A 21268-nucleotide genomic window follows, 5' to 3' on the forward strand; every position below is an offset into this window, starting at 1 on the left:
CTGTATGTGTCTATAGGTCTGAAGTGGGTCTCTTGTAGACAGCATATATACAGGTCTTGTTTTTGTATCCATTCAGCAAGTCTGTGTGTTTTGGATGGAGCATTTAATCCATTTACAGTTAAGGTAGTTATGGATATATATGTTTCTATTACCATTTTCTTAATTGTTTTAGGTTTCTTATTGTAGGTCTTTTCCTTCTCTTGTGTTTCCTGCCTAGAGAAGTTCCTTTAGCTTTTGTTGTAAAGCTGGTTTGATGGTGCTGAATTCTCTTAGCTTTTGCTTGTCTGTAAAAATTTTAATTTCTCTGTCGAATCTGAATGCGACCCTTGCCGGTAGAGTAATCTTGGTTTTTCCCTTTCATCACTTTAAATATGTCCTGCCACTCCCTTCTGGCTTGCACAGTTTCTGCGGAAAGATCAGCTGTTAACCTTATGGGGATTCCCTTGTATGTTATTTGTTGTTTTTCCCTTCCTGCTTTTAATATTTTGTTTTTGTATTTAATTTTTGATAGTTTGATTAATATGTGTCTTGGCATGTTTCTCCTTGGATTTATCCTCTATGGGACTCTCTGTGCTTCCTGGACTTGACTATTTACTTTCCCATATTAGGGAAGTTTTCAACTATAATCTGTTCAAATATCTTCTCAGCCCCTTTCTTTTTCTCTCCTTCTTCTGGGACCCCTGTAAATCGAATGTTGGTGCATTTAATGTTGTCCCAGAGGTCTCTGAGACTGTCCTCAATTCTTTTCATTCTTTCTTCTTTATTCCGCTCTGCAGTAGTTATTTCCACTATTTTATCTTCCAGGTCACTTATCCATTCTCCTGCCTCAGTTATTCTGCTATTGATTCCTTCTAGAGAATTTTTAATTTCATTTATTGTGTTGTTCATCATTGTTTGTTTGCTCTTTAGTTCCTCTAGGTCCTTATTAAACCTTTTTTGTATTTTCTCCATTCTATTTCCACGATTTTGGATCATCTTTACTATCATTACTCTGAATTGTATTTTTTTTTTTTTTTTTTTTTTTTGCAGTACACGGGCCTCTCACTGTTGTGGCCTCTCCCTTTGCAGAGCACAGGCTCCAGACGTGCAGGCTCAGTGGCCATGGCTCACGGGCCTAGCCTCTCCACGGCATGTGGGATCTTCCCGGACCGGGGCACAAACCCACGTCCCCTGCATCGGCAGGCGGACTCTCAACCAGTGCACCACCAGGGAAGCCCTACTCTGAATACTTTTTCACGTAGACTGCCTATATCCTCTTCATTTGTTTGGTCTGATGGGTTTTTACCTTGCTCCTTCATCTGCTGTGTATTTCTCTGTCTTCTCATTTTGCTTAACTTACTGTGTTTGGGGTCTCCTTTTTGCAGGCTGCAGGTTCATAGTTCCCATTGTTTTTGGTGGCTGTCCCCAGGGGTAAGGTTTGTTCAGTGGGTTTTGTTGGCTTCCTGATGGAGTGGACTGGTGTCTGTGTTCTGGTTGATGAGGCTGGATCTTGTCTTTGTGGTGGGCAGTACCACGTCCAGTGGTGTGTTTTGGGGTGGCTGTGAACTTATTATGATTTTAGGCAGCCTGTCTGCTAATGGGTGGGGCTGTGTTCCTGTCTTGCTTGTTGTTTGGCATAGGGTTTCCAGCACTGTAGCTTGCTGGTCGTTCAGTGGAGCTGGGTCTTAGCGTTGAGATGGAGATCTCTGGGAGAGCTCTCTCTGATTGATATTATGTGGGGCCGGTAGGTCTCTGGTGGACCAATGTTCTGAACTCGGCTCTCCTACCTAAGAGACTCAGGCCTGACACCCAGCCAGAGCACCAAGAGTCTGTCAGCCACTTGGCTCAGGAGAAAAGGGAGAGAGAGAGAGAGAGAGAGAGAGAGAAAGAAAGAAGGAAAGAGAGAAAGAGAGAAAGAGAGAGAAAGAAAGGAAGGAAGGAAGGGAGGAAGGAAGAAAGAAAGAAAGAAAAATAAAGTTATTACAATAAAAATAAAAATAAATATTATTAAAAAGTAAAAAGTAATAAAAAAAAGAAAGATGGAAAGAAGAGAGCAACCAAACCAAAAAAACAAATCCACCAGTGATAACAAGCACTAAAAATTATACTAAAAAAAGAATAAACGGACAGACAGAACACTAGGACAAATGGTAAAAGCAAAGCTATACAGACAAAATCACACAAAGAAGCATACACATACACACTCACAAAAAGAGAAAAAGGAAAAATATATATAAAAAAAGGAAGAGAGCAACCAAATCAATAAACAAATCTACCAATGATAATAAGCTCTAAATACTAAACTAAGATAAACGTTAAACCAGAAACAAATTAGATGCAGAAAGCAAACCCCAAGTCTACAGTTGCTCCCAAAGTCCACCACCTCAATTTTGGGGTGATTCGTTGTCTATTCAGGTATTCCAGCAACGCACGGTACATCAAGTTGATTGTGGAGATTTAATCTGCTGCTCCTGAGGCTGCTCCGAGAAATTTCCCTTTCTTTTCTTTGTTCGCACAGCTCCTGGGGTTCAGCTTTGGGTTTGGCCCTGCCTCTGCATGTAGGTCGCCTGAGGGCGTCTGTTCTTCGCTTAGAAAGGATGGGGGTAAAGTAGCAGCTGATTAGGGGGCTCTGGCTCAGTCAGGCCAGGGGGAGGGAGGGGTACAGAATGTGGGGAAGCCTGCAGCGGCAGAGGCCAGCATGATGTTGCAACAGCCTGTGGCACACCGTGTGTTCTCCCAGGGAAGTTGTCCCTGGATGACGGGACCCTGGCAGTGGCAGGCTGCACAGGCTCCCAGGAGGGGAGGTGTGGATAGTGACCTGTGCCTGCAAACAGGCTTCTTGGTGGCTGCAGCAGCAACCTTAGCATTTCATGACTGTCTCTGGCGTCTGCGCTGATAGCCACGGCTCGCGCCCGTCTCTGGAGGTCGTGTACGCGGTGTTCTGAATCCCCTCTCCTCGTGCACCCCGAAACAATGGTCTCTTGCCTCTTAGGCAGTTCCATACTTTTCCCCAGACTCCCTCCTGGCTAGCTGTGGCACACTAGCTCCCTTCAGGCTGTGTTCACGCAGCCAAACCCAGTCCTCTCCCTGGGATCTGACCTCCGAAGCCTGAGCCTCAGCTCCCAGCCCACACCTGTCCTGGTGGGTGAGCAGACAAGCCTCTCAGGCTGGTGAGTGCTGGTCGGCACCGATCCTCTGTGTGGGAATCTTTTCACTTTGCCCTCTGCATCCCTATTGCTGTGCTCTCCCTCGTGGCTCTGAAGCTTCCCCACCGCCACCCCCCGTCTCCACCAGTGAAGGGGCTTCCTAGTGTGTGGAAACTGTTCCTCCTTCACAGCTCCCTCCTAGAGGTGCAAGTCCCATCCCTATTCTTTTGTCTCTGTTTTTCCTTTTTTCTTTTGCCCTACCCACGTATGTGGGGAGCTTCTTGCCTTTTGGGAAGTCCGAGGTCTTCTGCCAGTGTTCAGTAGGTGTTCTCTAGGAGGTGTTTCATATGTAGATGTATTTTTCATGTATTTGTGGGGAGGAAGGTGATCTCCACGTCTTACTCCTCTGCCATCTTGAAGGTCCTCCTGTCTGAAATGATTCTTTTATGTTTATTTACCTATGTTTACATCTTCAGGACCCATGTAATATTTCTGGTATATAATACATGGTCAGTGTACAAAAGTGGGGAAATTGGAGCCAAGGCACTTCCACTTCCCTCCAGGTGAGGAAAAAAGACCTCTCCAAGTTCCAGCAGGTGGCACAGTGGCACTGGCTAACACTTTTAAAAGCACTCTTCATGTACTTGCTCATTTAGTATATTAGGAGCTGTATGGAAAATTGGGAGATGAATGACAGGAGGCTAGATCTTGTAAAGGTGCTAGTAGTAAATGGGTTGTGAGGCATGAGGAGATTGGTTATGCAAATCAGAGCATGAGGCGATGGGAAGTCTTAGGTACCTCTTCTCAGTAATGACATTTTGAGGCAACAGAATGTCATGTAAAGTTTATTAGGAATATTGGATCTGAAGTCAGAAGATCTAAAACTGAGTTCCAGCTCTGCCAATCACTCACTATTTGACCTTGGCAAGACTACATCTGGGTTGGTCTCAATTTATATATCTATAAAAACAAACAATTCCACCCCCCCCCCAAAAAAAGTGAAGATAAAGTGACATGGTGATTATGAAATCAGTTAACAAATTGTAAAGCACTTAAGTGCCAAGTGTGACTGTTATGGTCAAGAACAGAGCTGTGCCTAAGGAAGAAGATTATTTTGGCAACAGTGTGCATAATCAGTTATAATGAGGCAAGACGAAGAGCATGCAAGTGTTTGAAAAATATTAAAATGGCCCAAGCATGTGAGGGAGGGAGGACCTGAGCTAGGGTGGTAGCTGCAGCCATGGAAGAAGTCCAGGAGAAACTATAGACAAGTGTTAGGATTCGCTCCAAGCACAGTCTCTCAAATATATTTCTGGGCATGACTGGGCTGGTACATTGTACACTGGATGGTGTGTGCTCCAGTGTAGACCACAGAAAGAGCAACAGAGGAGTGAGGACTTACCTAACTGAGCTACTGTGAACCCAGCCCAGTTGCCCAAGGCCAACTTGATGCTAATGGCTACCAAGGTCTAGCTTTGGGGGTAGAGGAGAGTGGAGGTTAAGGGTTCAGGTGCAGGAGTCAGACCTAGGTTCAAATACCAGCTCTATGAGCTCTGTGATCTTGGGCATGTTATTTAAGTCTTTGTTTCCTTATCTGTAAAAATAGGGATACTCAGATCTATCCTGTGGTACATGTTATGAAGATTAAATAAATGTAATTACATATGTCAAGAATGTAGCCCAGAGTGCAGTGAGTAGTAAGACCTCTATACCAATAGTTATTATTATTCCTAGATCTTGAAACTATCCTGGAGCCAGTGAAGCACATCCCAATTGGTGGTACAGTGAGGGACATGTATGGAGAGGGATTCAAAGAGGAACTGAATTAATTATGAATGATGGAGTCAGAAATGATCCCAAACAAAAGCTGGGATGTACCTAATCTTCAAGTCTGATGTCAGCCAAGATGCATCCCTTCTCCCCACATAGTAAGCTTCTTAAGTCTAATTAATATCATCTCCTGTTTTTCCCTATGGCTTAGCTCTACCTTCAGTGACAAAACCCAGGCCTGTGTCTCATATTTCTGCTCAACGGTGGTTTTCAGGACCAGCCACTTGCGGCTTTTGGGGGGATACTTGTCCTGTGAACACAATGACTACCCATGTTTGATCGAAGCAAAGTGGCTAAAAGCAGACTCTTTGGCTGAACCGTTAAAGCCAGGCAGCCCATGTGAGTGCCAAACAGAGACTAACAGAGTGGAAAGGGTAACCCGAAATATACCCCCCTCCCAAGTCTAAGGCCCGATGAGAGAGGGCCAGACAGCTCTTCAAACAACATGAACAGGAAAGAGTTGGTATGTTAAGATTTTTTCTCGTAAAAACCTAATGCTGTACATGGTAACCCCACAATCAACATTTGTTTATTTTAAAAGAAATTAATGGAGTGCGGTGGAGCAGGGAGGACCAACATATTCTGGGCTGCTGAGGGAAACAGAAACACACGCACTGTGTACTCATAGAAATGTGACTGTTGGGGTCAGGATTGAAATAATAAGACCAACTCTTGTGTTTGGCTTAGGAAACCTGTTTCACTACTTTCTCCGGTTTCACATCATCTGATCATAAGTGAAAGTGGATGTCGTGGTTTCTCTTTAATATACCAGTGGAGAGTAAGTTAAACAAATAATACCCTTTGGACAGGATCTCAATCAGGACAGGTGATGTTATGCTGGAATATCAAAGAATGCTGAAATCTCATTGGCTTCATACAACAATGGCTCATTCCTTGTTATGTAAAGTCTACAGTGGTCCTCGTATCTTTCCTGGGCAGCTGTCCTCCACATGTTGGCACATCATTCTAGGCTGCTTCAAATTTTTGGCTTCTCCATATCAACATAGGCTGCTAAGATCATTGAGGTGGGGCTGGGGCAGGGGTGGGAGGAGGGTTTGGAGAGTTGAGTGGCAGCAACTCATGTGGCCATGACTAACCTGAAGGTGGAAAAGCCCCTCTCATATGCCTGAAATAGAGGGGAATGTATACTGGTGAACAGTAGCAATTGCCATCAACTATAGGTCTTCAAACAACCCAGTTACCAGCTCTCACTTAATATTTTCCTTGTATTATGTCTTCAAGGAAAACCAAGTGAGTACTTTGAGTTTGTGAAATACTAAAAATTTTCAAGACCTTCTCAGGTTCTTTAATCAATATTACTTCCAACCTTTAAAGTATATAGTTTATAAAGAAAGCCTTTTTAGAGTATGAAATAAATAAAACTTTTATTACTTGAGATGCAACACCCCTCCCATCTGGAAACTTCCTTGTTAGCCCTGTACCAAGTTCTGGGATGTGGGCTGGGCCTTGGAGGTGAGTTTGCGTTAAAATAAAGGACCTTTTGAGTACCTGTAGCTAAACCTGCCTGGATGGGATTTTAAAATAAAATAGTCCCAGAGTTTTACAATCTTAAACATATAGATAAAAAGCATTCTTTAGAAAAAAGTCCAGCCTATTTCTGAGCTCTTTCATCATGGGCCACTGTGAGTAGTAGCTAGGAGTTATTGAGCATTTACTGTGTTCATTTACTGTGGCTAGTGCTTTGCATGTAGGTCTCATTTAAATTTTATAACACTCTAAGAGATACACTTTTATTATCCTGATTTTACACACAAAGAAACAGGCTTAGAGAGGTCACCTATCTGCTCCAGACCTTCACAGACCAAAGTTTGGACCTAGGTCATCTGACTTTAGAGCCCTCACCCTAAATCATTACCCTAGACTACCTTTCAAATGCTCTTAAAATAGGTCTTGAGGGAAATGGAGCAAATACTGCAGTCTGCATATAAACAGGTGCTCTCAAAACCAGCGTTGTGACCATCCGGGGTTCTTATATAGCCACTCAGTGCTAGAAAACTGCTGAGCAGTTATCCCCTGCCCTGAACATTCAGGCTGTGTTTCTAGAGGTCAGGCCTGTGGTTGGAATGCTGTTCTCCGAGCCTCTTACTAACAAAGCACTCTGTGTGTTTCTCGTGTCTTCCAGTTGACCATCCTCCAATGGAACCTTCCCAGTTCGTCTCAGTTGTCCCTAAATATCCAGACAAGATGGGATTCAATGAGGTAGGAAAGGTGTCTCTGTGTGTGTGCACGTGCACCTGTGCACATGTGTACATCATGCTTATATGTTTGTATCAGAACACAAGCCTGATCACACGTCTGGGAGCCAGCCAGACCAGCTTGGCTGCTGAAAAGAAACCAAGGTCTTGGAAAAGGTTCTCAGTTTTTTTCTGTGCCTCAGTTCACTTATCTTAAAAAAGGAGCATCATGGTAAAAGTAAATTAGTGATTGAGTCAGAAAGATGTTACAATTTAGTCATGAAAGTGATATTTTCTAGGAGCAGATATTGCCATATTTTATCAAGATTCAAGGGTAAGGTAAAGAAGATATATATTTTAGGTATTGGAGGACTTTAACTTTATTCTGAGTAAGTGGAAACCACTCTGGAACATTCTTTGCTTTATTTTCTCTCTGCTGTTTTTCCATGGGAAAAGATTGGAGGGAAGAGTTTAGAGGACAAAGAAAAAGTGAGAAAAGAAACCTATTCTAAAATTCTCCCTTCAGCAGGCAAGAACTTCATAATAGTGCTCTGAGAGTCATATTTATTATTAAGTTTCAATTGTATAAAGAATGAAGCAGAAATATAAAGAGATGCCTGTCTTAGTAATATGCACAGCAGATACTTGGTGGGACCAGAATTGTGACTCCAAGTCACTGAATCCTTAATGGGTCCCTCATGTCCCATAACTGCTGGTCAGTGTTCAGGAGCTTGGTGGTCTAGAAGCTAGGACAGTGCCTCAGGAATCCACAAACTGAGACAGAACTTTTCTGTGAATTTTGGATGTGTTATAAGCCAAGCTTTGTGCTGCATGCTCATTGCCACTGATTAATTGAAAGAAAATGCCTTGTTTATCCCCCTGTACTATGTCATACAGGTCCCCAAAGTACAGCCATCTTAAATTGCTGCTGGAACTGGCAATTGGGATTTATTCTATAAAATTTATTTGCAGGCAGACTTCAGGAATGGAAAGGAGTATTTCATGAATATTAAGTGGAAAGGAGTTAGCAGCTATTATGCTACTTCCACAGAGGGCAGGATGAGACAAGATGATTTTAAGTGTGGTAGAGAAGAATTAGACTAAAGTGTACATAGTTTTATAAACAATCAGGGCTGCAGAAAAGTTGGACCACCCCGGGCACTGGACCCACTTCCACATATTACTCCAGCTTTCCTTCCCTGCAGCTCTCACCAGCTCTCAGGTCTCCAGGTAAAAGAACCCAAGGGTCTTTACATATATTCATTTTTCCCTTTATAAACACATTCCAATGAGGATCAAATCCGAGCAGGTACAATGGGACAAAAGCAGGATCTTCTAGCTCTGGTCTTCCATCTGGAAGGACTGGGTCATTCTTAGAAGGCTTCTGGAAAAGGCCAACTCTGTAAAGGATGCAGATACGGGGACTCTACTCTCCTGAACCCTGGTAGTCATCTCTCTATTTGGGACAGAGATAGGATAGTGGAAAAAGGGATTTTCAGGGGCCTTTTCAACCTTCCCAGTACTCTGTGACCTTGTTGGTGGTGTCTGGGCTGCATTCGGCTGCGTGGCTTTTTGTTTGCTTACTATTTACTAAGTATGAGCAAGCCGTCTGTGTTTTTCCTTCATGGCTGCAATTTTTATTGCACTTGTCCTGGCAGGAACCAGGACGGGATTGTTATTTACTAAAGTCTTCTCAGACTAGAGGTCTTGGATCTGAGAGGACTTTTTGTTGTATTTCTGTTAATTTTTTGTTTTTTGTTTTGTTTTGCTCTCCTGGAGTGACCTCAGGTAGCTCTGTGTGAACACATGAGGAAATGCCCATTCCTTTCCATAGCCTTAAAATTGGGAGATGGAACATGGCCCATCGCAGTATGATTCTAAATAGGAAGAAAATGAAATATAAATGAACATGACTCATTAAATTTTAAAATCCCAGGTAACAAGGCAAATACAGTCACCACAGAAATTGTTTTTTAAAAAATAATAGCCCAGTTAGATAAACAACGGAGGTAATGAAATCATGATGTACCTAATCCACTTTGCTCTGATTCAGATGGATGACTTCTTCAAAGAGGACATCTTGCTCCCCCATCAGTTCTTTGCCCAGAGCTGTATAAATGGATAGAAGTGAGAATATTTTGTAAGGAAGAGTTGAAATTTTAGTTAATTTAGCTTTTGATCCGGTAAAACATATAGCATCTCGATGATTACATTCAGAATGACTGTGAACCACAGCTTAACCCCCAGTAAAGTCTGAACTCCAGCCTGCTTATAAGACATAGTTTCTTCCTTATTCTAGACAGCATAAAGCAAACTTTATCATAAACCACATATCATAGACATTTTAATCTGTACTGGTCTTGAGAGATGAGGTTGTTCAACTCCCTCTTTTTACAAACAAGGGAACTGGACCCTGGAACATTAAACGTCTTCCTCAAAGTCATCTAGATGGGTCGTTAGGATGAAGCCAATGTCATCCAGCTTATTCCTGGAGGGTTCTCCTTTCCCATGCTATTCAGTATTTCTTACTGGTAGCTGAAGTCTCCCTCTTGTGCAGGACTAGTTTAATGTACAAAGTGAGTTTATTACTGCTCGTAGAAAAGAACCTTATTAAAGCACATAGATATCTGTAATAACATTCATGAGCCTTTGGGTACTTCTATGGCTCCTTAAATCTGGGAATAATCAGGCCAGCCTCATTATCTGTGTAACTCCCTATAGTAGCCTCAGGATATGTGTGTGTTTAGTGCAGTCATTGAGAATTTAGGGGCTAGGGTGAGGGGCTGCAGGAAGACCCAGTCCTCATGTGGGACAATCTGAATGCACATTTTTGGGACTTCATGAACCAGTATGTGTCCTCTCTATAAGGTTTCCCTCAGATCCATGTGATGTGGAAATGATGCCTTTTCCCAAAGGGCTACCACCAAGTGCAGGACCCTTTCTCTCTCTACTTCTTTCAGAAAAATTCTAAGGGAGCTGAAAACTTCTGGTAAAGAAGCTACTCAAATTAAGACCTTGGTAATTCAATTTGGAACCTTTGGAAATAAAAGGAATTTGTTAAGAGTAGATTTTTCTTATTCTTTGAATGACTTTAAATTTTTCTACAGTGGATATAAATTATAAGAATAGCTCATATTTTGTACCCAGGTGACAGGACCAGTATTATCTCAGTTTTACAGATGATGAAACTGACGCATAGGAACTGGTCCAAGGCAAACACTTAGTAAACTCAGGTCTGCTGATAAATCTAACCATTTGCCAAACTGCTTCTTACCCCTTCATCTCATATGTTTTAGGTTTGATTTACCTTTGGCCTCCTGAAGAATAACTTTTTGACCTGATATGAAATATAAACAAATCTTCACCACAGTTTCCCCATCTTTTCCAATCCTTATTCCAAAACTTTGTTCATTACATTTACTTTACTTTTCAAATAGCCTAGAAAAAGAGTTGAATAATCTGTGTTTCTTTTCCTTTTTTCTTCCTGAATTAGATTTTCATGATAAACCTCAAGCGCAGAAAGGACAGGCGGGACCGGATGTTACGTACCCTGTACGAGCAGGAGATTGAGGTCAAGATTGTCGAGGCTGTGGATGGAAAGTGAGTTGGGGTTTTTCCTCGAGCCCTTGCAGATGTGGTTGGAGTGGGGATGCACCCTCTCTGACAGAGGTTTAGTCTTGGTGGGAGGAATCTGCACTCATTGCAAGATAGACACGTCTTCACAGTGCAGCCTACTTTGGGAAAACTTTATGACTCATAGTAGCTTATATATGTGAATTTCACTGAGTAGAGCAGAAATCCACTCACCATCCAGTGCTCTCTGGTCTTCATTATGCTGAAGGTTTGCACTGGATGTGATTTTCCACTGTCTCTGGGGGTTCTTCCAGTGGTTGTGGTGGTTTCCAGCCCTGTAGCGCACTGGAAGGAATGCGATCAGAGTTGCATTCAGAGCCTGATTTAGAGCAAAGCGTCTAACCTTGGGTGACCTGAAGAAAGTAAATGGAAAAAATGCATAACAGTCTGTGTCTCCTGTTGCATGAGATGCTTGCCACAGTCTGCCTGGGCTGATCACTTTTCCCAGGAACGTGGCAGGAAAGTCACATAGGGTACCCAGTTAGATTCCTTCAAGGGTTTTTGTTATTGATGTTGTTGTTCTGTTTTGCTTTGCTTTGCTTTTTTATTTGAAATTGTTATTTCAAGGCATAGATATTTGCAAAACCTGCAATTCCATGTTATATGTGAATTTGGAATATGAATGGCTCTAAGGAGTATGACTAGAAGCTGTTGTGGAAGTTTTTATGACTCCTTTAGAGCATCTCATCAGTGTTTCTCAAAGTGTGGCCTGGACACCCATGTCAGATTCCCTAGGGGCTGGTTAAGAGGGCAGCTTCCTGAGTTCCCAAGCTGCTGAATTATGATCTGCAGGGAATCTGCATTTAAGAAGTCTCAAGGTGATTCTTTGGTAAGGTTGCCACATAAAATACAGGATACCCAGTTAAATGTGTCTCAAACATTGCATGGGTCTTATTTATACTAAAAAATTACTGTTTATCTGAAATATAAATTTGACTGGACATTCTGTGTTTTACTTGCTAAATCTGGCAACCCTATTCTTGGATGCACTAGAGTTTGGGAACCACTGTTTCAAATACCTCTAATAGCCCCAAACTCCTTCATAGGCCACACGGACCAAGGAAAACTAGTTGACTTGTAAGAGTTCTTTATATACTCTGGATCCAAGCCTCTTGTCAGATATATAATTTGCAAATATTTTCTCCCATTTTCTGTCATCTTTTCACTTTCATGATGGTGTCCATCGAAACACAGAAGTTTTTAATTTGATGAAGTCCAGTTTATATTTTTGTTGTTGCTTGTGCTTTTGGTATCGATTCTAAGAATCCATTGCCAAACCCAAAGCCACAAAGACTTGGTTCTGTGTTTTCTTCTAAGAGCTTTATAGTTTTACCCTTTATATGTGTCTCATACACATTAGATCTTTGATACATTTTGAGTTCGTTTTTTATATGATGTAAGGTAGGGGTGCAATTCATTCTTCTGTACATGGTTATCTAGTTGTCCCTGCACCATTTGTTAAAAGACTATTCTTTCCTTTACTGAATTGTCTTGGCAACCTTGTCAAAAAATAATGAACTCTAAATATAAGGGTTTATTGCTGCATTCTCAATTCTGTTCCATTGATGTGTACACCAGTCCCTATGCCTCACAGTAGCTTCTTATGTAAGGAAGTATGAGTCCTTCAACTTTGTTATTGTTTTTCAAGATTGTTTAGGCTATTCTAGGTCCCTTGGATTTCCATATGAATTTTAGCATTAGCTTGTCGTTTTCCGCACAAAAAAAGACAGTTTGGATTTTAATAGGAATTGCATTGAAGCTGTAGATCAACTGAGGGGAGAATTTCTATCTCAACAGTATGAAGTCTTCTGATTCATGATCATGGGATATCTTTCCATTTATTTAGAGCTTTAATTCTTTGATGTTTTGTAGTTTTTAGTGTGCAAGTCTTGCATTAATTTTGTTAAATTTATTCTTAAGTATTTTACTCTTTTTGATGCTATGGTAAGTGGAATTGTTTCCTTAATTTCATTTTTAGATTGCAAATTGCTAAGTGCATAGAAATACAGTTGATTTTTGTATACTGATCTTATATCCTACAACCTTGCTGAACTCATTTATTAGTTCTAATAGTGTGTGTGTGTGTGTGTGTGTGTGTATGGTCAGGCCATTCAAGATGGCTCTTCTCTTGCTCTTTGTATATCTGCTTTACCAGTCTCTGCTTCACTCACATGACTGTCCAATCCCCTTAATTATAGGGCTTAATCAGTAACTGCCTGCATGTTTGCCCCTGCCCCAGCTGCTGGTTTCCTTGGTAACTGATGAGAAAGCGTGATGTTAATTCCCCCTATAAATGGTAAACTCCTCCTCCCTGGAGTAGCAGAGGTTTCTGCAGTGTCCTACCTGTTGTCTGCCGTACACAGTGAGTGGCGTTCCAGGACTGTTGGCTTCAGACTTGTAAGATCCCCCTGTCCAGTAAACCACTGATGTCTCTGTGGCTGTGTCTGGGCTCTTTCTTCGGTCTCGAGGCTGAATAATTATAAAGCTTGCAGACCTACGGGGTGCAGTTCAACAACTGTCGAGCTAGCCAGGAGGCTGAGGAAACTCCTGTGAGCACCAAAATGTTGGGAAATAAGAACAGGTAACGAAAAGTTGTGGGGGTAATCCTGAGGTGGCTGTCCACTAGCACATGGGGCCCTGTGGCTGCTGTCCTTGATGAATGGGGGCTGTCAAGAGAGCCTGGATGGTCAAATTGGGACCCCAAGGTTTGGTATCCTACCAACAGTGATGAAGGAGAGGAAGAAGATTGGGACGAGGTCAGAGGTCCCTTGTCCCACAGGATACAGATGGAGAGCAGCTCCTTTCCCCAGACTGGAGGCAACTGACCACCATGAGAGATGTCTTTCTCTTCCATTATATTGATGATGTCCTGTTAACCTCAGAGTCTCTGACCAGTTTAGAAACATCAGCCCCATGCTCATGGCTCATCTGACTGCACAGGGATGGCTAGTGAATACAAACACTTTGTTTAGTCTACAACATGTTACAGCAGGTGGAAGACATTACAAAAGGCCTACCGGAGTCCTGGAGCAACACAAAAAACCACTCTGCAGGATCTAGAACAGCCGTGCACGACATACAGGAGCCCCATGGACATCGATGGAGACCAAGGAACCCACTTTACCGGCCATGAAGTTGAGAGATGGGCTGATAAAAATGACATACACTGGCATTTCCACCTGCCCTACAACCCCACTGCTGCCAGGCTTATCGTGGACCATTTGAACAACAACTGAGATGGGAAACTTGCCCTCTCAAGTTTCCAGGAGGCTAATTCAAGCCCTACAAACTAAAACTGAACATCCCAGGAGCTATCATCCCACTGCCTACGCCATGTTAACCCTGAGGCAACTAGTCAACACCATCCAAGTTCAGCTGTTGACCACCAACGGACCATTGCCAACGATCGGTCAGGACAATAACTCACTTTTGCCCTTCCACAGGATCTACTCTCAGGGGAACACATTATAAAATGGCCCTGGGACTGGCAGATAAGTCCCCGGTGGTTTGGATTTGCTGCCCTGTGGGCAATAGGATTGGAAAGATTTCACCTAGCTTCTACCCGGCCCCACCTGAGACTACTAAGGTAATAAATCAGGACGCCCTACTGGAAAAAGGCACCATTATATTATTCTTGTGATCTGTTGTTATACCGTCTCTCTGTAATTCAGCAGCAGCTGGGCTGTGGGGACTGAAGGTGGACAGGCTGTATGGTACAGCAGGCCAGGCAAAAAACCACAGGCAGGGGTATGATCTCAGAATGCTGTTACTGCTTATAATTTGCTTAATGGTCATAATCTCCCCTGTATTGTGCCTGTTGAAACATCACATTCCATCCCTAGCCTGAGTGGAGGGAATCTGTTTGAGGACTGGGCAAAAACAGTGGCCGTACTGCAAACTGAGTCTGATTACTGGGTCTGCAGTAAGATGCCAGAGAAAGCTGACCTCGTTAATGTGACCATGTTGGGGACGGCTGCAGACTCTCACTTTCTTCCTGTCCTGCAAGCCAAGCCCCTGGCTTACTCTTGGTACTCCTTAGCTGCTATTGTTTGTGTTGCATTTGTGGTGCTTGTTTGCAGCGCACCTCTACATACCTGAGCCCAGGGATATCTCAGAAGAGGGGCAGACCAAGACTGTAAGGGTTGTGCAGGGTACTTAGGGGTGGAGTGTATGGTAAGGCCACTCCAGATGGCTGTTCTCTTGCTCTGTGTATATTCTCTGCTTGACCAGTGCCTGCTTCACTCACATGACTGTCCAATTCTCTTAATTATAGGGCTTAATCAGTAACTTGCCCCCTGCCCCAGCCGCTGGTTTCCCTGGTAACTGATGAGCCCACCTGACATCAATTCCCCCTATAAATGGTAGCCTCTTTCGTCTCCTAGGTAGCAAAGGTTGCTGCTGTGTCTTGCCTGTTGTCTGCCATACATGGTGGAGTGTTGCTCCAGGACCTTTTGTTTCAACTTGTAAGATCCCCTGTCCGATAAACCATTGGTGTTGCTGTCGCTGTCTCTGGGCTTTTCCTTCTTTCTTGAGACCAGGGAATTACGAGGCTTGAAGGCGGTGCAGCCCAACAGTGTGTGTATTCCTTTGGATTTTCTCTATACAAGGCTATGTCATCTGCAAATGTAGATAGTGTTACTTCCTCTTTTCCAACCTGAATATCGTTTTATTTCGTTTACCCAATTAAATTACCCTGGCTAGATCCTCGAGTACAATGTTGGATAGAAGTGGTAAGAGTGGACAGCCTTGACTTGTTCCTGATATCAGGGAGAAGCATTCAGTCTTTCACCATTAAATACAATCTTAGCTGTGGAGTTTTCACAGATGGCCTTGATTGGGTTGTGTGTTTTTTTATCATGGAAGGGTGTTGGTGTCTTAGTTTGGGCAGCTGTAACAAGTTACCATAGACCAGGTGGCTCAGATAACATTTATTTCTCGAAATTCCAGAGGCTGGGAAGTCCCAGAGAAGGGTGCCAGCATGGCTGGATTACAGTGAGAGATCTATTCCTGGTTTGTAGGTGGCTATCCTCTTGTGCCTTCATACAGCAAAGAGAGGAGAGAAAGCAAGCTCTGTGTCTCTTCTTATAAGGGCACTAATCTCATTTATGAGCATTGCACCCTCATGACCTAAGGCCCCACCTCCTAATAATATCAACATGTGAACTTGGGGGGAATATAAACATTTAATCCATATACAGTTGGATTTTTGTCAAGTTTTATGTCTATTGAGATGATCATGTGATGTTTGTCTGTTAATAATTAACAGACAAACATCACATGACTTTTTTTCAGATGTTAAATGAACCTTGCAATTCTGGGATAAATCCCACTTGTCATGATGTATAATGCCTTTTATGTGATGCTGGATTCTGTTTACTTGTATTTTCTTGAGGATTTTTCTATTTATAGTAATAAGGGATATTGGTCTGTAGTCTTCTTGTGATGGCTTTTTCTGGTTTTGGTATCAGGATAATACTTCATAGAATGAGTTGGGAGGTGCTCCCTATTCTATTTTTGGTAAGAGTTTATGAAAGATTGGTGTTAATTCTTTAAATGTTTGGCAGAATTCTTTAGTGAAGCTATCTGGTCCTGGACTGTACTGTGGGACATTTTTTTTTTTTTTTTTTTTTTACTAATTCAACCTCTTTCCTTTGTTATAGGTATATTCAGAATTTCTATTTCTTGAGTCAGTTTGTATCTTTCTAGCAATGTGTCCATTTTATCCAGGTTGTCTAATTTGTTGGTGTATAATTGTTCATAGTATTTTCTTATCCTCTTTACTTCCATAAGGTCAGTAGGGATTGCCCCCTCTTTCTTTCTTCATTTTAATAATTTGAGTTTACTCTCTTTTATTTGGCTAAAGGATTATCAATTTTGTTCTCTCCAAAGAACCAACTTTTGGTCTTGTTTTTTCTCTATTTTTCTATTCTCTATTTCATTTATTTCCACTTTAGTCTTTGTTTCCTTCCTTTTGCTTGCTTTGGGTTTACTTTGCTCTTTTTCTAGTTTCTTAAAATGGAAAAGCAGATGATTTGAGGTTTTTTATTTTAATCATAGGCGTTTGTAGCTGTAACTAGCCCTCTAAGTACTGCATTAGGTGCATCCTGTAGGCCTTGGTATACTATGTTTTCATTTTGATTTGTCTCAAAATATTTTCTCATTTCCTTTGTGGTTTCTTTAACTCATTGGCTGTTAAGGAGTGTGTTGTTTAATTTCACATATTTGAATTTTCCAAGTTCCTATCAATTTTTAATTTCATCATGATTGTGGAACATACTTTGTATGATTTCAGTCATCGTTTTAAGTGTACTGAGGCTTTACGGTCTGTATAGTCTTTATGGTCTAACATGTGGTCTTACAGAATGTTACACGTACAGTTGAAGAATGTGTATTTTGCTGCTTCTGGGTAGAGTGTCCTATAAATGTTAAGTCTAATTGGTTCTGTTTCCTGGCTAGTTCTATGCATTACTGAAAATGGGGTATTAAAGTCTCCCACTATTTTTGAATTTTCTGTTTCTCCTTTTAGTTATGTCAGTTTGTTTCATGTTTTTGGTCTATTGTAAGATGCATATGTATTTATAATTATGTCTTCCTGATGGATTGACTCTTAACGTTATAAAATATTCTCCTTTGGTAATTTTGTCCAAATTTTTTTGTCAGATATTACAGCAGTATAGCTCCTACAGCTCTCTTGTGGTTGCCGTTTACATGGTATATCTTTCTCTATCCTTTTACTTTAGACCTATTTGCCTTTGAATCTAAAGTTTGTCTCTTGTAGATAGAACATAGTTGGATCGTCTTTCTAAAAACTCATTCTGCTAAGCTCTGTCTTTGATTACAGGGTTTAATCCATTCAAATTTAATGTGATTACTGATAAGGTAGGATTTACACCTGCTGTTTTCTATTTGTTTTCGATACATCTTATGTCTTATTTGTTCCTCTATGCCTCCATTCTTTTTTGTTTGTTTGTTTTTTGTGGTACGAGGGCTTCTCACTGCTGTGGCCTCTCCCATTGCGGAGTACAGGCTCCGGACGCACAGGCCCAGTGGCCATGGCTCACGGGCCCAGCCGCTCCGCGGCATGTGGGATCTTCCCGGACTGGGGCACGAACCCGTGTCCCTGCATCGGCAGGCGGACTCTCAACCACTGCGCCACCAGGGAAGCCCTATGCCTCCATTCTTATGAGACATAAGAATGTCCATTCTTTTATGTTTAAAAGATATTTTCTACTTTAACATTTTAATTCCTTTGTTTCTTTTCCTATATATATTTTTAGTTATTTTCTCAGTGATTGCCCTGAGGATTACAATTAACATCTTAATTTATAACAATCTAGTTCATATTAATACCAACTTCCTAGAAGAAAACAGGGGGGAATAAACTCCTTGACACCGGCTTAGGTGATGATTTTTTGGATTTGACACCAAAAGCAAAGATGACAACAACAAAAAATTAAACAAGTAGGACTGTATCAAACTAAAAAGCTTCTGCACAACAGAGGAAACCATCAAAATAGAGGCAGCCTACCAAATGGGAGAAAATATTTGCAAATCATATATCTGATAAGGGTTTAACTTTCAAAATATATAAAGAACTTGTACAACTCAACAGCAAAAAAAAAAATCTGATTTAAAAATGGGAAGAGGATCTGAACAGAGATTTTTCCAAAGAACACGTAGAGAAAACCAATAGGTATTGATACATGAAAAGTTGAGCAACATCACTCATCATCAGGGAAATGCAAATCAAAATCATGAGATCTCCCCTCCCACTTATTGGACTGTCTGTTATCAAATAGACAAGAAATAACAAGTATTGGGAAGGATGTGGAGAAAAGGGAACCCTTGTTCACTGTTGGGAATAAATTGATGCAGCCACTGTGGAAAACAGATGTTCTTCAAAAAAATAAACTACCATATGATCCAGAAATTCCACTTCTGGGTATTTATCCAAAGGAAATTAAAAAACTAACTCAAAGATATATGCACCCCCATGTTCATTTCGCAATATTTATAACAGCCAAGACATGGAAGTAACATAGTGTTTGACAGTGGATGAATGGATAAAGAAAATATGTGTGTATATATAGAATGGAATATTATTTGGCCATGAAAAAGAAGGAAGTCATGCCATTTGTGACATCATGGATGGACCTTGAGGGCATTATGCTAAGTGAAATAAGTCAGAGAAATACAAATATGATATCACTTATATGTGGAATCTAAAAGCACACAAAACAAAACTCGTAGAGAACAGATTCGTTGCCACAGGTGGGATTGGGAGGTGGGTGAAATAGGTGAAGGGGTAAAACGTATAAGCTTTTTAATAAAATAAGTCATGGGATATAATATACAATGTGGTGACCACAGTTAATAATACTGTATGGCATACTTGAAAGTTGCTAAGAGAATAAATCTTAAGTTTTCATCACAAGAAAAATTTGTAGCTGTGTGGTGATGAATGCTAACTATTCTTATCATGGGATCATTTCACAAAATATACAAAATATTGAATCCTTATGTTGTACACCTGAAACTAATGTTATATGTCAACTATACCTCAATAAAAAAATACCAACTTAACTTCAATACTATATAAAACTTAGCTACTATATAGCTTCATTCCTTCCCCCCTCCTTTGTTCTAGTGTTACACAAATTATTTCTTTATACATAATGTTCTTTAGACATTATTTGCTCTTATTGCTTTATGCAGCTATAATTTAAATCAGATAAGGGGAAAAGTTATAAACAAAAGAACACTTACATTATTTGTATTTATTGATACCTATGCCGTTATATTTACCAGTGCTTTTCTTTATGTGGATTTGAGTTATTCTCTAGTTTCCTTTCACGTCAGCCTAAGGGATTCCCTTTAGTATTTCTTGTAGAGCAGATCTACTAGTGACACTGTTTTTGTTTATCTGGGAATATCTTAATTTTTCCATTTTTGAAGGCTAGCTTGACTAGATATAGAATTCTTGGTTGACGGTCTCTTTCAGTCAGCACTTTGAATATATCAATCTTCTGCCTTCTGGCCTCCACGGTTTCTGATGAAAATCAGCTATTAATCTTACTGAGAATACTTTGTATGTAGTGAGTCACTTCTCTCTTGCTTACAAGATTCTCTCTGCATTTTTATCTTTAACCTTTTTTTTATGTCCAAAGGAAAGATGTACACATGCACACAATTTCTCTTCTGATTCCTTCCTGTCCTCATCCCTTCCATTGTTTAATAGTATTTAAGCTTTCTGTTAGCCACTCTCCTTCACTAGGAAAATACTTTTTCAAAGTTGTCAATAGTATGATACTTAAGAACTGTGTTGGGCATTGCGAGGGGTAAATAAAGCATAAGACTATTTCTTGTCTTCACAAAGCTCATAATGCTACCACAACACATTAACCCTGAGGAGCTCCTAAGGAATAATGGGAAACATGAGGAGTCCTTCTCAGTGTGCAAAAAGGCTCTGGGGAATATGCAGAACTCTTCCTTCTGGCTTCTGTGGTGGGGACCTCTCAACCTGTTAATTTTGGGGCATGTTCTGTCTTGCAGGGCACTCAACACAAGCCAGCTGAAGGCCCTGAATATTGAAATGCTGCCCGGATATCGAGATCCCTACTCCTCCAGGCCTCTAACTAGGGGTGAAATTGGCTGCTTCCTTAGCCACTACTCTGTCTGGAAAGAGGTAAATAATGCTTCATTTCAATGTGCAGTTCTTTAATGAGGAGGAAGGAGAGTGGGACCTTGTAGGTGAACTCGGGCCAGATATAAAGTGAACCCATAACTGTTCTGGCAGTGTGCTTGGAAACTGTCATTGCCTTATGTCTCCCTCTGACACAAGGCTAGTGACAAACAAGGAAGGGTAGCCTTGGTGCCACTTGGGATGATGATAGGGGAAGACACCCACGTTCTGGGGACCACACTCCTAGTGATGCATCCTCATCCTTAGTAGGAATGCCTTGTGTTTATCTAGCATGTCATCATTTATTAAGTGACTCAGTAGAAGAAATCACCCGGAAGTCATGTGAGATGGGTTAGGAGAGATGGGCCTATTTTACCCAAGAGAAAATAGTTATCTTGTTCAGGCAGGAAGGGGCAGAGCCAGGACTTGAACCCCTGTCTTACAGATCGGACATTGATAGGGGTGGTATTACAGTGTGGGGTGCGGGCTTCCCTGGTGGCGCAGTGGTTGAGAGTCCGCCTGCCGATGCAGGGGACACAGGTTCGTGCCCCGGTCCGGGAAGGTCCCACATGCTGCGGAGTGGCTGGGCCCGTGAGCCACAGCCACTGAGCCTGTGCATCCGGAGCCTGTGCTCCACAACGGAAGAGGCCACAACAGCGAGAGGCCCGCGTACCGCAAAAAAAAAAAAAAAAGTGTGGGGTTCTTGGTTAAGGGTCAGGTCTTTCCCACAAAGAAAGAGAGTGCCCGAAGAAAGTCCTCTTGAAGGGGCCTTCTCCCTTTTAATGATCCAGTCTATGCCTATC

The 21268-nt window shown here is 41.6% G+C and overlaps 1 protein-coding gene across 2 annotated transcripts in view; it reads left to right on the forward strand.

Annotated features, from left to right (window-relative positions):
• The window catches only part of COLGALT2 (collagen beta(1-O)galactosyltransferase 2), a 133890-nt gene that overhangs the window by 99533 nt on the left and 13089 nt on the right, over positions 1-21268 (forward strand). For both annotated transcript variants that reach the window (XM_082612058.1, XM_082612057.1), the window contains 3 exons: positions 7099-7175; positions 10644-10750; positions 20336-20468. In XM_082612058.1, the coding sequence (XP_082468184.1) occupies positions 7099-7175; positions 10644-10750; positions 20336-20468 (317 nt within the window). The remainder of the gene's footprint in view (positions 1-7098; positions 7176-10643; positions 10751-20335; positions 20469-21268) is intronic.

This window comes from Mesoplodon mirus, assembly GCF_964341445.2.
Source record: "Mesoplodon mirus genome assembly, chromosome: 3".
Taxonomy (NCBI): domain Eukaryota; kingdom Metazoa; phylum Chordata; class Mammalia; order Artiodactyla; family Ziphiidae; genus Mesoplodon; species Mesoplodon mirus.